Source organism: Cucumis melo, chromosome 7 (assembly GCF_025177605.1).
Source record: "Cucumis melo cultivar AY chromosome 7, USDA_Cmelo_AY_1.0, whole genome shotgun sequence".
NCBI lineage: Eukaryota > Viridiplantae > Streptophyta > Magnoliopsida > Cucurbitales > Cucurbitaceae > Cucumis > Cucumis melo.
Genome location: NC_066863.1, coordinates 72,637 through 88,302, shown reverse-complemented (window position 1 = coordinate 88,302; position 15,666 = coordinate 72,637). Strand labels below are relative to the sequence as shown.

The following is a 15,666-nucleotide window of genomic DNA, read 5'->3' as shown; positions in this document are numbered from 1 at the left end:
AAAATGTTCCAAGATTGTGGATGGACCATAACCAAAACTTTTTTCGTGAAAGCTTGTTTGATGAACCTAATGGAAGGTTTTCCTTTTAGTTCATTTGCATTATTGGGGGTGGTTAAAACTCTCATGGGCCAGAAGACTAGTAGCCAACAAAAAGGTAATTCTCTCACTTTTCTCTCCTCTCTCTCCTCACCACCCAATGGTTCATATCCCTTGTTCGGCAAGGTCTTCCCTCCGTTGCTTTCTCCTCCTTCCCTTGGCGCTATATCCTCAGCTCTTAGATCGACATATTTCTTCAAGAGCAATTCTCAGGCAAAAGGTGCAATTTTTCCGAGATATTTTGTTTAGTGCAATGGAAGTTGAAAGTTGCTAGGTGCTAAGTTTGTTCTACTGTATTTGGTCGGAAAATGATCTCTTCCATATCAAAGATACAGAAGCTCAAAAATCAATGGTTGTGTCAGAAGCTCAACTGGAGTGGTTTTTGCAGGCAATGACAGAGTCAGCAAGGGGCTCAAAGGACCGTTTCTTTCAGAAAAGCGAGAAGTTGGACTGTGGCGGGAGGAAACTTTTGAAGTTTTGACGTAGTTCTACTGTCTCAGGTGAGAAACACGTAAAACAAAGCAGGAGTTTGGCGTTAGTTTTGCTGGTTCACGTACTATCAATACAACAATCGAGGAGTTCCTCCTCCATCCAACTTTCAAAGAGAAAGGGGGTTTCTTATGGCTTGCTAGGGTGTGCGCGATCATTTGGGACATTTAGGGTGAGTGTAACGAGAGGGTGTTCCAAGGGAGAAAGGGGTTTTAGTGAGGCTTGGTCTTTGATTAGATATCATGCATCGCTTTGGGCTTTGATTTCAAACAATTTTTGTAACTATTCCATAGACAATATTTTACTTAGTTGGTCCCCCTTTTTGTAAGTGGGGTGGCTTGTTAGACTGGTTTTCTTTTGTATGCTCGTGCATTCTTTCATTTTTTTCTCAATGAAAGTTGTTGATTTCATTAAAGAGAAAAAAAATCAGAAAAGCTAAAGAACTGAGTCCTCAAGTTGGACCAAGGATCAATTGAAGATTTCATTCTTAAATATATCGTGTTTGGTCCAAAGCACGTAAAACAAAGGTAAAAATGTTCGCTGAAAATGCTTTAATCATGTTAGGCCAAGGATCAATTCAAGATTTCATTCTTAAATCTGAAAGTTGGCAAGAGAGGGGCTTTTATCATCTTAACTTCGAGAAATGGGACAAGTTTACACATAGTCGACCATTCTTAACAAAAGGGTATGGAGGTCGGTTAAAAGTTAATAAGCTTCCTTAAGATTATTGGTGCAAAAAAACATTTGTAGCTATTGGTGAGCATTTTGGGGGGTTGGAAAGCAATGCAACAGAAACTCTCAACTTAACAAATTGCAGTGAAGCAAGAATTCAAGTTAAACAGAATATTTCTGATTTCATGCCCGCTACAATTGAAATTATTGAATTTGATAGAGGTAACGTATTTCTAAGTTTTGGTGATATAGAAGCAGTTGACCCTCCAAACATTATTAAAGGAGGTAAAGGACTGTACCAGACGAGTGGTGATGGAACAAATGCACAAGCGGCAGATGGATGTGACAGTGATGGATGTTGCAAACTCGTCAGGAAAAAGGCAGATCAGCAATGGGGACTGACTAAAGACTATGGCACGAAAATGAATGGTTCAAAAGAGAGTGAATGGCGAAAAATCTTATGTCGAAACAGACGCATAAGAGAGATTGATGCTGACCACGAACTAAAGTTAAGAGACAATGACGCTGGAGGTAGGGTGCACAAATTTAGAAAGCGGACTAGGTTTCTGGCAAAACAGTGAATGAAATTTTCAGGGTTTTTTTTAGAGATCACTAGGGTTTTACTTCTCTGATACCATCTTAAATTTAAGGAATAAATTAATTTGTATTCCAATAAATAACCGTAAGATACATGACTTACCTATACAGAAGAAAGACTCGGTACATAAAAAGAAAGAAAAAAGAGAATAAAACAAAATCTTTGGTGATTTTACATCGAATTATCTTATTTACGACCAACAACTTTTGTATACTTCAAGTTTTCAGTTTATTTATTTGTCACTCATTTTAGAGTGTGTATCCTTTGAAGTTTGAAAATCCCTTTTTCTTTTCATTAATCAATGAAGAGTTCATATCTCGTTATAGACAACAAGAGCTTAGCTCAACTGGCACAAGTGTACGTTGAGGACCAAGAGGTCCATGGTCCAACTCCCCTCAGCCCACTTGTACTCAAAAGAAGTTCATATCTCACTATACACACACACATGTACCTATATATGTATTTGTGAGAGTATAATGAAGTCAAGGCTACCCTCCAAAAATGTTCCTATGAAAGAATACGCTCAATGGTTTTTTTTTTTTTTTTGAAACAGAAACAAGTCCCTTTATTAATGATAACGAGACTAAAGCTCAAAATACAAGAGTGTTATACTAAGAGCAAAAAGAACAAAGGGAAAATACAAGCTAAAACTTAAACAAAGATCATACTCGAGTAACATAAATATAATGGAATTCCAAATCGAACCCGAGCAAATACTCTCAGTGGTATTGGAAATGTAAGTTCAAACGAAATGTGGAGGGAGACGAACTCTAAATGTGATCATCATCAACATGCTCTGATGCTAATAGCTTGGGAGCATATAAATGTAATCCAGAAGATCTGGAATTATAACATTTGAGTTATTGGCACTTCAATCTCTTTTTGCCGTTATCTTGGTCCAAACAAAGTTTGTAAAGGATCATAGTACCTGCGTTGGAGAGTCTTGCTACTTCAGCTTCAGCATGACTAACAAAATCATCTTTGTTTCCTTGAACATACTGATTCAGACGACCTTTCAAAATTTCTGAAAGCTTTTCTTCTCTTTCCTTTTGGACAATCTGCACTGAAAGAAGAAACTTCATATTGCATGCTGTGCAGCTTTGAATGACGATAACACTCAAACATAAGAATAAAGATAAACAACATTAATGTTTGCAATTCTGCAAAGGTGATTAGTGCAAATATTGCATCATTACACTAAGCCTTACGATGAAACCCCATTTTCCATAAATATTTCAGGCTAAAAAAAATATAGAGCCACACACAGTACGACAGACAGTTGGAAAGCACAAAAGCACAATCAACTTAGAATCAGAAAGAAAGGAATTGGCTTAGAAAAGAAACAACCCACCGGGGGTCACAAAAAAATAGAGGGCTTGTCTTTTAAGTAAGATATTTCAAAAAAGTAGAGGGTCCGTCTTCTTTCTTGTCCATTGTATCTGTTATTGTACCTTGAGCATTCGTCTCATTTCTTTAATTCAATGACGAGACTTCCTTTTCAAAAAGAATATATGGTAAAGTAAGAGGATATATTAAATCCAGTTCCAATTTTACCTTGAAAATCAGTATTATTGAGAATGGGAAGCTATACTTGCACGATTTTAACAGGGAAGTGGGTGAAAAAATAGGTTTAACATAGATGATTTCATGTGACGAAAGAGATCTTGAAGCATTCCTTTTTCAGTGCAAAATAGCCAAAAGACATTACCAGTCTCCCCACTATTTGGAAGTAAAAGCAAAGATTCTTATGTTCAGTCATTTCCCACAAGTTCGAAACCCTATGTTGAGTAGCTATTTTAACTGAGAGTTGAGTTTTTTAGCTACCAACTATGGTGAGAACTATAATAGTCCCCAATTTTGAATCAATCAAAATAGCAAGGAAGTGATGGATTTTTGGGTAAAAAGAATGGCATCAAATCAGGGTGAAAGTTGTACCCTCATTTTCTCCTGCAACCGTTTAGCATCAAATTGCTCCCCTTCAGTGAAAATGTCCAAAGAAGCCATCGATGCCATGGCAAGCTCACCTATGTATTCCTCAAAAAGTTCACTTCCAAAAAGCATTGCAAAAATTGCTGCAGGATCAATAATGGCATCACTGCAACAAAAGGACAATAATGCACATCAAAACTTCAAAACCCAACCAGTAATTACAAAAACAAAACAAAAAATTACGAAGAAAACAGAAAAAGTGAAACTAAATTGAGGAAAATCTAACGTTGAGATTCCAGACTTCCCATGAGCATCATAGGCTTGTCTTTGAGCTGGATCACTTAATACTTGGTAAGCTTCTCCCAGAACCTGATCCCAAATAAAAGAAAAAAAAACATACATTAAACTGGCAAAATAACTTTTACCAAAAAATAAAAGAGAAGGAGAAGGAGAAGAAAAGAAAAAGAAAATAAAAAGAGGGAAGAGAGAGAGAGAGAGAGAGAGAAGGATTTGAACCTGTGTCTAGAAGGGATTGGAAAATAGATTTACCGCTAGACTAAGAGTTTTTAGAAGGAAAGAGAGAAAGAGAGAGAAAAAAAGAAAACCTAGTGAACAGAAGTTGAGGTAAACCATGAAGCAAAAGAACAGAAGTCACGTTCAGTAGAAATATCTGAAGTAAAACTATTGAACTCTAATAACGAATGGTGAATTGGTGTTTGATCCAATCTAAAAGTCAAAATCCTTTTTCCTTTTCTTTTCTTTTAAATTAAAAAATATGGCTGCCTTTCAGTATCTCTTTGATTAATTTTCTTTTAACTAAGAAACTACACCTATTTTGCTATTTTATTGAAAATTTGAAATAATGAAATAATCTAGGGAACGGATGGGGAAAACCCTGTCATCCCCCCCCCCCCCCCCCAAAAAAAACAAAGTACAGGATTGCAACCAAGCAAAGAATACTAATGGTAACTTCTCAAACAATGTAGAGTTAAGATGACTCCAATGTATGAAGGATACAAACCTTGTATCTGAATTTTTTTCCTAAGAAAAAAGGAAACAAGTTGGCATTACTTATGCTCAAACGTACAAGAACCTCATGAGGAGAAACAAGAAAGAAAAAACAAGTAATAAGCAAGCATAATACACCAAGGAAGAGCAAACATCCAGGCAGCTTCAAGTTGAGGATTGTTGAAAAATATGCCTTTCTAAGTAGTCCTTGCATCTTGGGTGAGTGACTAGAACCAGAAAATTTCAGGAGAACATTAAAGGGCCAAAATAATAGAAGCATCCAACGAATCTCTCATGATCCACTAAAAAAACTTCAAAAATATGATCCACTAAAAAAACTTCAAAAATCATTTGTTGTACTCGAACCAAAATAATTTCACATTTCTCAACAATTGACTTCAAGAGATTTGGAACTTCACAGTGCTGAGCTCACGAAGGAAAGGAAATAAAGAGCCATGTTTCTCAATAATTAAATCCTCCTCTGTTTGAAACAGGGTATTGAAACAAGATTCTAAAGGATCCTTAAACAACTAGTCATCCTTCTTCGTTGACTTTGGCATATGTTCGGCTTCCTCGCTGCTCACACCAATAGAAGAGTCGAAATTTGATACCCTCTTCTTTTTCAATGATGAGAAAATGGAGTTTGGATAGGAGAACCTCTCCAAAAAATTATCTTTGAATTAGGCATAGAGAAAACGGAGTATTTAAAATGAGGATGAACAGATGTCTGAGGATCTGACTTGTTTAGTTGAGAACAGGCTTGAATAAGGGCACAATTTGCCTCCAAAAAATCAGGGTTCTGATCTAGAATCACTTTTTCCATTGTAAACTTTTTTTTTGAGGTCTCCTTTACCCTTTTCCTTCTAACAAAATGCTTTGGGAAAGTCTTAAACGGATGTGGGAGAACCCTTTATTTGGATGTTTTTTAGACTTGGCCATTGACCTAGATTTGGGCAAGGATGAGAGGGAAGACGAAGAAAGGCCAGCAGAGGAAGAGTTGGAAGTAGGAGCTTTTACGGAAGGGATTTCGGTGTGCACAGAACCGGCAATGGGAATGAAGGCAAAAGACTTTGATGAAGCAGATGGAAGTGACCGGCCAATGAAGAAAGAAGGAACAACAAAGTGTGGTCACACTTCATCTGACCTACCTTCCCATCTGTACTAATACTTGGAATTTCAATTGGCAATAAAGAATTCTCAGCTGTAATAGTTAAGCATAATACAAAATTAATTTAAGATGGTAACATAAAACTAAAAGCATCTTAATTAAGACGTGAATTTTCTATATTATTTAATAAATTAAAGATTTTTTCCTTCTTTTTTTTTTTTTGAAAAGTATAAAGTGTCCCAAAGAAATCTAGCACAAGCCTTTCAATGTCGCAGAACGAAGTTGAAGCGACCCCATTATCATCTTTTAATTCTCTTATGAGGTTCCTTCTTTTCTTTGCATTTAAAAACCGATGGAAGGAACCCGTATTCTCATCACCCAAAGGCAACCAATTGAGTTTACTTTTCTGGATATAATTGCGTTCTTCATTTTGGTAAATGCTAAGTAAATCAGCTTGCAGAGTTGTTCTAGAACCCATAACCCAATCAACTCAGCCATTGAATCATAACTTTCTCTTCTAATAGCAAATTTTTTTCTCTTTCTTTTAATTTGGCTTCGCTGCAATATTCCAAGCTTTTACTGCCACTTTAACTGATCTCAACTGCTCATGAAGAATGAAACCGGCCCATCCATGGAAGTTTGAACCACTAACTGTTTCGGCAATAATCTGATTACTATCACTGGACAGCAACCAACTATTACAAAGCCAAAAAGGAGAGGGACCCAAAGAGAAGCACCAGCCTCCAAGATTAAAGGAAAGTTATCCGAGAAAATACGTGCTTTGCGTGAAACCCGAGAATTTTCCAAACAAACATCCCACTCCTGATATCATTAGGGATGTTGCCAAAGAGAACTGTATCCATGTGCAAATATGAATCCGAATTAATGCCAAGCATCTTCTTCTCTGACGCCAGATGAGTAACCTTCAGACAACTTGATGAATTTAGAACTTTAAACGAATTCCTCGAGGCTGACGGAGCTCTTCTGGCTGGCTTGAAGAAATCCAACTTGCATAGGAAAAAGGAAACATCAACTTCTGTATCTGTCAAAACTTGTTTTAGCCTTAGAAAATCAATTGGATTATGGAAGTCATTAACAATAAGACCTCCTTTAGTCTTGGGGGATCAACTTTATGTCTCCATGATTTAGGAAGATGTTACCTCTGTTTTCTTTTAAACGGAAATGAGCCTTTTTAATATATATATTATATAAATATATTTTTTAAAAGGAAACAAGCCTCTTTATTAATGATAATAAAAGAAACTAAAGTTCAAAGTACAAGAGTATTATACTAAGAAAAAATATAGACTAAAACTAAAACAAAGACTACATTCGGGCAACATAAATATGATGGCAACCTAAAAACGAATCCAACCAGAAAAATTTTGATCTAATTAAAGCCACTCAAATCAGTAAACAGCTAAATACAAAGCACAACTTAAGCACTCTCTCAAAAGAGCCCACTTGAATCTAAAATCTTGTACACCCAATTCTTCAAGATGAAAAGAGAAAGAGAACTCCAAGAAGATGCAGACAGCTGCTTCAAGACTGGCTTGCTAATCCAATCCAATAGCTAGGGAAACTCGAAAAAGTCGTCCAGCCATAGATTCTTACTTCATTGATTCTACGACGTTTCAATCAAACTAATCAAATTAAATTAAAGACATCAATGAAGTAAATCCAAGCTTCTTATTTATCTTTTTCTCTGACATCTCAAATCAACTTAATATCACATGCTTCAATGAACGAAACCAGATAATGGTGAATGACGTTGGACTCTGCCTTGCCCGACTCCTTTTTTTTCTGGCGAGGCAAAATAAATTAGCAAACTCAGCTCCAAAAGAATCTATGTCCTTTGCCTCTCCACTTTGTACTTCTACTTCCTCTATACAAGGCTCTTCTTCTGGTATCAATTCTTCACTACTAACACTAAACACTGAGTCTTCATCCTCTACTGCCCTTGAATCAATTAAGGATGGACATGGAACATCTCGCACAAAATCACAAATTGAGCCTGGGATTTTAAAGGGAGAATGAAGAATCTGAACGTTTGAAGAGGAAGGGGAGGAGCTAGCTGACCTATTACAAGTGAATCCGAGAGTAAGAATCTTCACACAACTTTCTTCCAAAAAATCTGAATTTGCCAAGGCTATCCAAGCATTGCGAAAGGACGAGCACCCTAAGCCTTTTCTAAAGAATTTTAGGAAAGCTTTGAAACATAGGGGATTTTTCTTCATCGATGTTGAGGAAGGGGTACATTCTCTGAATGGGGTAAAGATCAATACAAGGACTTTCAGATCGTCGAGAGAGGAGTGTGGCTCGTCATCGGTGGTTCACAATCGTCGAGAGAGGAGAAGTGAAGCTAGCAATGCCGGAAACGTAGAACGAAGATAGTGGAGGGAAGAAACGTGAAGTGAGCAGAGGATGCTAAGCTGCCTCCTACCTACTCTTCTCTTTGTTTTCAGTTGTGATTCAGATGGGCAAGTTGACGCTAGGTAGCTGGGATTGGGACTCATTAATCCAAACGACTTCTTGAATAAATTAGAGTTGATAACAACCTTTTACATAAGTGAATAAATAGACACTAATGAACTAATAAAGGAAAAATACATAAAAGAAAAAAACAATAAAGGAAAATACTAAATAGGAATAACTCAAATACTAAGCAGCAGTAAACCATAATTTTCTTTAAAACCCTCCCTCAAACTCAAGATGGTAGAATGACGAACTTGAGTTTGAGAAGAAAACTTTCGAATCAAATCGGCAGATTTGGGCTAGAAACAAAACACCTATGAAGAACAAAAAACAAGAACTTCTTGTTGAAAACAAAGATTCTCATAGAGAAATCTAAAACTAAACCCTCGAACAACTAATTTGAAAGTAAAACATAAATCCACAAACACAAAGAGTCACAAACAGTGTCGACAAACACCCAAGACAAACTGTGAATCAAATAGAAAACAAATGCCTAACAGTTGCAAGCCACGAGCAATGAATATATGCATGGATCTGAAAGGATTTGCTTGGATTTCCCTCTATCAATGACTGATCAACGGAGGCAAAGAAAGGACAAGGCAGTGGCTAAGTTCAATGAGACGAAACTCTAGAAACGTTGCTTTGATACCATGTGAATTTTCTATTGAAGAAATTAAAGTTCATAACAACCTTTTACATGAATGAATAAATAGACACCAATGAACTAATAAGGAAAAATACAATAAAGGAAAATACTAAAATAGGAATGACTAAAAATACTAGTTAGCAATAAACCTAATTTTCTTTAACAAGACAAATATCCTAAATAGTATAACTTGCAAAGCATTTTGAGAGAGAGCACTATGAAAAGGCTTTCAGACGAGAAGAATCGAAACAATCATCCCACGATACAAACTTATTATGGAGAACTTTCTGCATGTGCTGAAAGCATAACTAAGTCTATTCAATTTTTATAGAATGAGAAGAGACTAAATCTCAAATTACAAGGAGACATAGTGATGTAAAACTAAGTTTCTTGGAGAAATCGTGGAGAAGTATTTATTCAATTTAGTTATGAATGTGAGAAGAATATGGTCGTTTAAGCCATACCCCAAGCCTTACACAATATGGCCATATCACATTCAATTGAGTTATGGATGAGAAAAGGTGCACAGTTGTCCAAACGTGATAAAAGGGTATGACAGGTGGATTTCAATTAAAAATCTACCGATAGATTATTAGAAACCGCAAACATTTGAAGCTATTAGGTCTTACTTTGGTTGTTTAGAATCTATTGCAAATGAAACCTTAAATCTTCTTTATGTAGTTGAAGCAAAAAATCCAAGTTAAAAGAAACCTATGTGGTTTTATGCCGTCCATCATAGAAATCTCAGAGGAGAAAAAGGCAACATCTTGTTAGACCTCCGATCAAGCTAGTTTACCAAAGAAGAAACAAACTACAACAGAATTAGTTAGGAAAGCAGTTAACAGACTAGTTAGAAAATACATGTTAAATGTGTAAGAAAAATGTGTATAAATAGAGAGTTAATGATAGAAGAAGGATATGGAAAATTTAGTAAGAAGTTGTACTTGATTCTTGAGAAGCAAGATCAAGAGCTTGTGGCAGAATTGATAACTCATCAATTCTGTGAGTTCGTGGTTACTGATATTAATAAGGGAAGGATAAATTCAGTTTACTTGGCCGGAGTTCTATCAAATTGGTATCAGAGCCCGTGATCCAACAAAATGGTGCAAACTAGGATCGAAGAACGCCTTGAAGTCATTGATCAAGAGATAGCACTGATGAAGAAAGAACTTGGGAAGATGCCGATCATCGAATTAACCCTGAACGATATCGCGAAGAATATGCAGACGATGCGAGCCCAATCGGACAAACAAGAGCAGATGATGTTGATGATAATGGAAACTATAGCCAAAGACCGAACTACCACCAGCGAACGCAATGAAAAGCCCAATGCGCACATGTCTGTGACAAATAAGGGAAAGGAAAAAGAAGCAAACTCCAGCAAATCGGCCGTATCGGGTCGAGGCAACTCCGACGAACGAAATGAAGGAAAAACAGAGACCGAAGAAGCCGCAGCCGACCGGAACAAATTCAAGAAAGTCGAAATGCCCGTGTTCGCCGGAGAAGATCCAGACTCATGGCTCTTCAGAGCCGAAAGGTACTTTCAGATCCATAAACTATCCGATTCTGAGAAAATGCTAGTTTCGACGATCAGTTTCGACGGCCCTGCCTTGAATTGGTACCGATCTCAAGAAGAAAGAGAGAAGTTCACCAGCTGGTTAAACTTGAAAGAAAGACTATTAGTAAGGTTCAGATCGAGCCGAGACGGAACAATATTGGGAAAGTTCTTACGAGTTAAGCAAGAATCCACAGTCGATGATTACCGGAATTTGTTCGACAAACTCGTCGCACCATTGAGTGATGTTCCAGATCCAGTCGTCGAAGATACCTTCATGAATGGCTTGTTCCCATGGATAAGAGCGGAAGTAATACTCTGTCGACCAAAAGGATTAGCCGAAATGATGGAATTCGCGCAATTAGTCGAAAACAGAGAAATCGTGCGCAACGAAGAAAATTTGAATAACCTCGTGGGCGGGAAATATTTTCAGCAAAATACAGTACACAACAGAACATCGGCAAACACCAACAGCGATAACAAGACGAATACTAATTTTCCCATGCGAACTATCACCTTGAGGAGCTCTAATAACGCCGAAATTCGTAAAGATGCCAACTCAAGAAGATTACCCGACGCAGAGTTTCAAGCCCGAAAAGAAAAAGGACTCTGTTTTATATGCAACGAAAAATATTCAGCTGATCATAGATGCAAAATGAAAGAATTACGCGAACTGAAAATGTTTGTTGTGAAAAAAGAAGGCGAGGAATACGAGATAATTGAGGAAAATACCACTGAAGAAAAAACATTAGAACCACCGCAACAAGAAGAAAAGCAAAAGACCTTTGCCGAATTATCTCTAAACTCTGTTGTTGGGCTGAACGATCCGGGCACGATGAAAGTCAAAGGAAAACTCCAAGAGAAAGAAGTGATCATCCTCATAGATTGTGGAGCCACCCACAACTTCATTTCTGAAAAATTAGTGGAATCACTACAATTGCCGGTCAAGGAAACCGCCCACTACGGTGTTATACTTGGATCCGAAACAGCAGTACAAGGCAAAGGAATATGTGAAAACGTGGAAATTCAACTAACGAAATGGAAAGTGAAGGAAGAATTTCTACCATTAGAACTCGGAGGAGTTGATGTCGTACTAGGTATGCAATGGCTCCATTCGCTCGGGATAACAGTAGTCGATTGGAAAAACCTCACACTTACATTATCTAGTGAGGGAAAACAGATCTCAATAAAGGGAGACCCCAGCCTCACTAAGTCACGCATTAGCCTCAAAAGTATGATCAAGACCTGGGTTGAATAAGATGAAGGATTCTTAATCGAATGCAGGGCAGTACAAGTTCATAAAGAAAATGAACAAAGCAATACAGCAGTAACAGCCATTGAAGATGAACCCCTGCAAAACATGCTGAAACAGTTCGAAGATGTATTTGACTGGCCGGAAAAACTTCCACCAAGAAGAGGAATTGAACACCAAATACACCTCAAAGAAGGAACCAACCCAATAAACGTTAGACCCTATAGATATGGGTTTCAACAAAAGGCAGAAATGGAAAGATTAGTGGAGGAAATGCTAACTTCAGGCATCATCAGACCGAGCAATAGCCCCTTCTCAAGCCCTGACTATTAGTTAAAAAGAAAGATGGCAGCTGGCGCTTTTGTGTCGATTACCGGGCAGTAAACAACGCCACAATTCCAGACAAGTTTCCAATACCAGTGGCTGAAGAACTATTTGACGAGCTAAATGGGGCAACGGTATTCTCAAAAATAGACCTCAAGTCAAGATACTACCAAATAAGAATGATTGATAAAGATATTCCAAAGACGGCTTTTCGCACTCACGAAGGCCACTACGAATTCCTTGTTATGCCGTTTGGGTTAACCAACGCCCTGGCCACCTTCCAAGCCTTAATGAATAACATCTTTAGACCATTTTTGAGAAAGTTTGTTCTGATCTTCTTCGATGATATCCTAATCTACAGCAAGAATGAGAAAGACCACATAGAGCATATTGAAAAGGTCTTCCTTGCATTGAGAAAGCATACCCTCTTCGCCAATAAAAAGAAGTGCAACTTTGGCTAGAAGAAGGTAGAATACTTGGGACATATCATATCAGGAGAAGGAGTGGAAGTAGACTCTGAGAAAATAAAGGCAGTTGCGGATTGGCCATGCCCAACAAATATAAGAGAAGTCCGGGGATTCCTTGGATTAACAGGCTACTACAGGAGATTTGTCCAACATTATGGATCAATAGCAGCCCCATTAACTCAACTACTCAAAAAAGGGGGGTTCAAATGGAACGAAGATGCTGAAGAATCGTTTCGCAAGTTGAAATCTGCAATGATGTCTCTGCCAACGTTGGCCTTACCCAACTTTACACTTCCATTTGAAATAGAGACAGATGCATCCGGTTTTGGAGTGGGAGCAGTACTAATCCAGTCAAAGAGACCCATTGCCTTCTACAGCCATACACTATCCATGAGAGATAGAGCCCGGCCAGTATATGAACGCGAGTTGATGGCTGTTGTACTATCCATACAAAGATGGAGGCCATACTTACTTAGGGCAAAATTCGTAGTAAAAACGGATCAAAAGTCACTGAAATTCTTGCTAGAACAAAGGGTCATCCAACCACAATATCAAAAATGGCTATCTAAACTATTGGGATACTCATTTGAAGTGGTGTACAAACCGGGCTTAGAAAATAAAGCAGCCGATGCTTTATCAAGAAGACCACCAGATATACACTTAAACAGCATTTCAGTACCATATTGGATGGACTTGGAAACCATAAAGGAAGAAGTGGAGAAAGATGAAAAGCTAAAAAAGATAGTAGCAAGCTTACGCAAAGAAGACGAAAACCAAACCAGCAAATTCACACTAAAGAATAGCCTCCTGCATTACAAGAATAGGCTGGTAATCTCAAAAGCTTCCTCCCTAATTCCAGCCATATTGAATACGTTTCATGACTCAGTAGTAGGAGGACACTCCGGGTTCCTAAGAACATGTAAAAGACTAGCAAGTGAGCTATATTGGGAGGGGATGAAATCAGATGTTAAAAAACATTGTGAATCTTGCATAACCTGCCAACGCAACAAAAGCTTAGCTCTATCACCAACCGGACTATTAATGCCACTTGAAATACCGAATCAAATTTGGAGCGACATCTCTACGGATTTCATTGATGGTCTACCTAAAGCAAAAGGATGGGATGTAATACTCGTGGTAGTAGATCGACTCAGCAAATACAGCCACTTCTTGGCCCTTAAACACCCTTACACAGCCAAGACAGTAGCAGAAATCTTTGTAAAAGAAATAGTTCGACTGCACGGCTTCCCTACTTCCATTGTCTCCGATTGAGACAAAGTTTTTCTCAGCCATTTTTGGAATGAATTGTTCAAAATGGCGGGCACTAAACTCAAGAAAAGCACAGCTTACCACCCACAGACCGACGGACAAACAGAGGTGGTCAACAGGGGACTAGAAACCTATCTCAGATGCTTTTGTAGTGAACGCCCAAAGGAATGGATTCTGTGGCTACCTTGGGCCGAGTACTGGTACAACACTACTTATCAAAAGGCGCTAGGAAAATCACCCTTCCAAGTGGTCTATGGCCGTAAACCGCCAACCCTACTATCTTATGGAGAAAGAAGAACTTCAAATTCCTCAATAGACGAGCAGTTGAAAGAACGAGATGTGGCATTAGACGCACTATGGGAGCATTTATTGCTAGCTCAACAACAAATGAAACTATATGCTGACCGAAAAAGAAGACAAGTGGAATTCCAGGTTGGTGAATTAGTGTTGCTTAAAATACGTCCATACCGACAAGCCACCTTACGAAGCAAAAGGAATGAAAAGTTATCATCACGGTATTTTGGACCTTACAAAATTCTCGAAAGAATTGGTGAGGTAGCGTATAGATTGGAATTACCAACGGATGCCGCTATCCACCCTGTTTTTCATGTCTCGCAGCTAAAGAAGTTCGTAAATCAGCAGTCAAATATATTGCCCACACTACAAAACATAACAGAGAAACTCGAGTGGCAGTCCCAACCGGAAGAAGCACGTGACTACAGACAAGACAAAACAGGAAATGGGAAGTGCTAATTGCCTGGAAGAATTTACCGGACTATGAAGCATCGTGGGAAGACTATGATGAGATGAACCAGCGATACCCTAGTCTACACCTTGAGGACAAGGTGAATCTCAAAGGGGGGAGTAATGTTAGACCTCCAATCAAGCTAGTTTACCAAAGAAGAAACAAACTACAACAGAATTAGTTAGGAAAGCAGTTAACAGATTAGTTAGAAAACACATGTTAAATGTGTTAAGAAAAATGTGTATAAATAGAGAGTTAATGATAGAAGAAGGATATGGAAAATTTAGTAAGAAGTTGTACTTGATTCTTGAGAAGCAAGATCAAGAGCTTGTGGCAGAATTGATAACTCATCAATTCTGTGAGTTCGTGGTTACTGATATTAATAAGAGAAGGATAAATTCAGTTTACTTGGCCGGAGTTCTATCACATCTGTCTATATTTTGGAGAACAAAGGCAACACCATGGGAATCTTATGACAAGCAACCATTGAGAAATGCAATGTCTGGCGGTCCTCCTTTTGAAAACTTACAACACCAATACTTAGTAAAGAGAATTCCCATTTTTCACTGAGAAAAAAATGAAAGGAACACAAGGGCATACAAAAAAAATCAAGAACACAAAAGATGGAGGCTTTCTACAAAAGGGGCTCCAACTATGAAAAGTAACAGCTATAGAATAATTACAAAAGACCTTGGAAATCAAAATCCACAAAGAACACATGAACGTGAACAAGGGACCAAAATTCACTAGGGTCCTTTTCCACCCTTAGAAACACCTTACTATTCTACTCCCCCCCCCCCCCCCCCCCACACCACCACCACCACCAAAACCCATAAGGTTGCACACACCCCAAGGAAAGTGACCCTTCCCCCAATGAGGCAGATTGAGGAGGAACTCCTAGACCACATCACTATTGTCCTTGTACAGAGCAAAGAAACCAAACGTCTGGAAGAAAAAGTTTCACCAAAACTCGCAAACTCCCAACACCAAAAAATATGGTTCAAATCTTCCTCCATCTTTCAACAAAGGATAC

At 38.2% G+C, this 15,666-nt stretch overlaps 1 protein-coding gene across 4 annotated transcripts in view; it reads right to left on the bottom strand.

Moving 5' to 3' along the window:
• LOC103493871 (chaperone protein dnaJ 10) overlaps positions 1 to 15,666 on the bottom strand; it is a 29,220-nt gene that overhangs the window by 11,212 nt on the left and 2,342 nt on the right. For 2 of the 4 annotated variants that reach the window (XM_008454823.3, XM_008454824.3), the window contains exons 4-6: positions 4,071 to 4,153; positions 3,791 to 3,950; positions 2,784 to 2,913 (exon numbers count right to left, since the gene is read on the bottom strand). In XM_008454823.3, the coding sequence (XP_008453045.2) occupies positions 2,784 to 2,913; positions 3,791 to 3,950; positions 4,071 to 4,153 (373 nt within the window). The remainder of the gene's footprint in view (positions 1 to 2,783; positions 2,914 to 3,790; positions 3,951 to 4,070; positions 4,154 to 15,666) is intronic. The other 2 variants (XM_051087745.1, XM_051087746.1) reach the window with 1 other exon arrangement.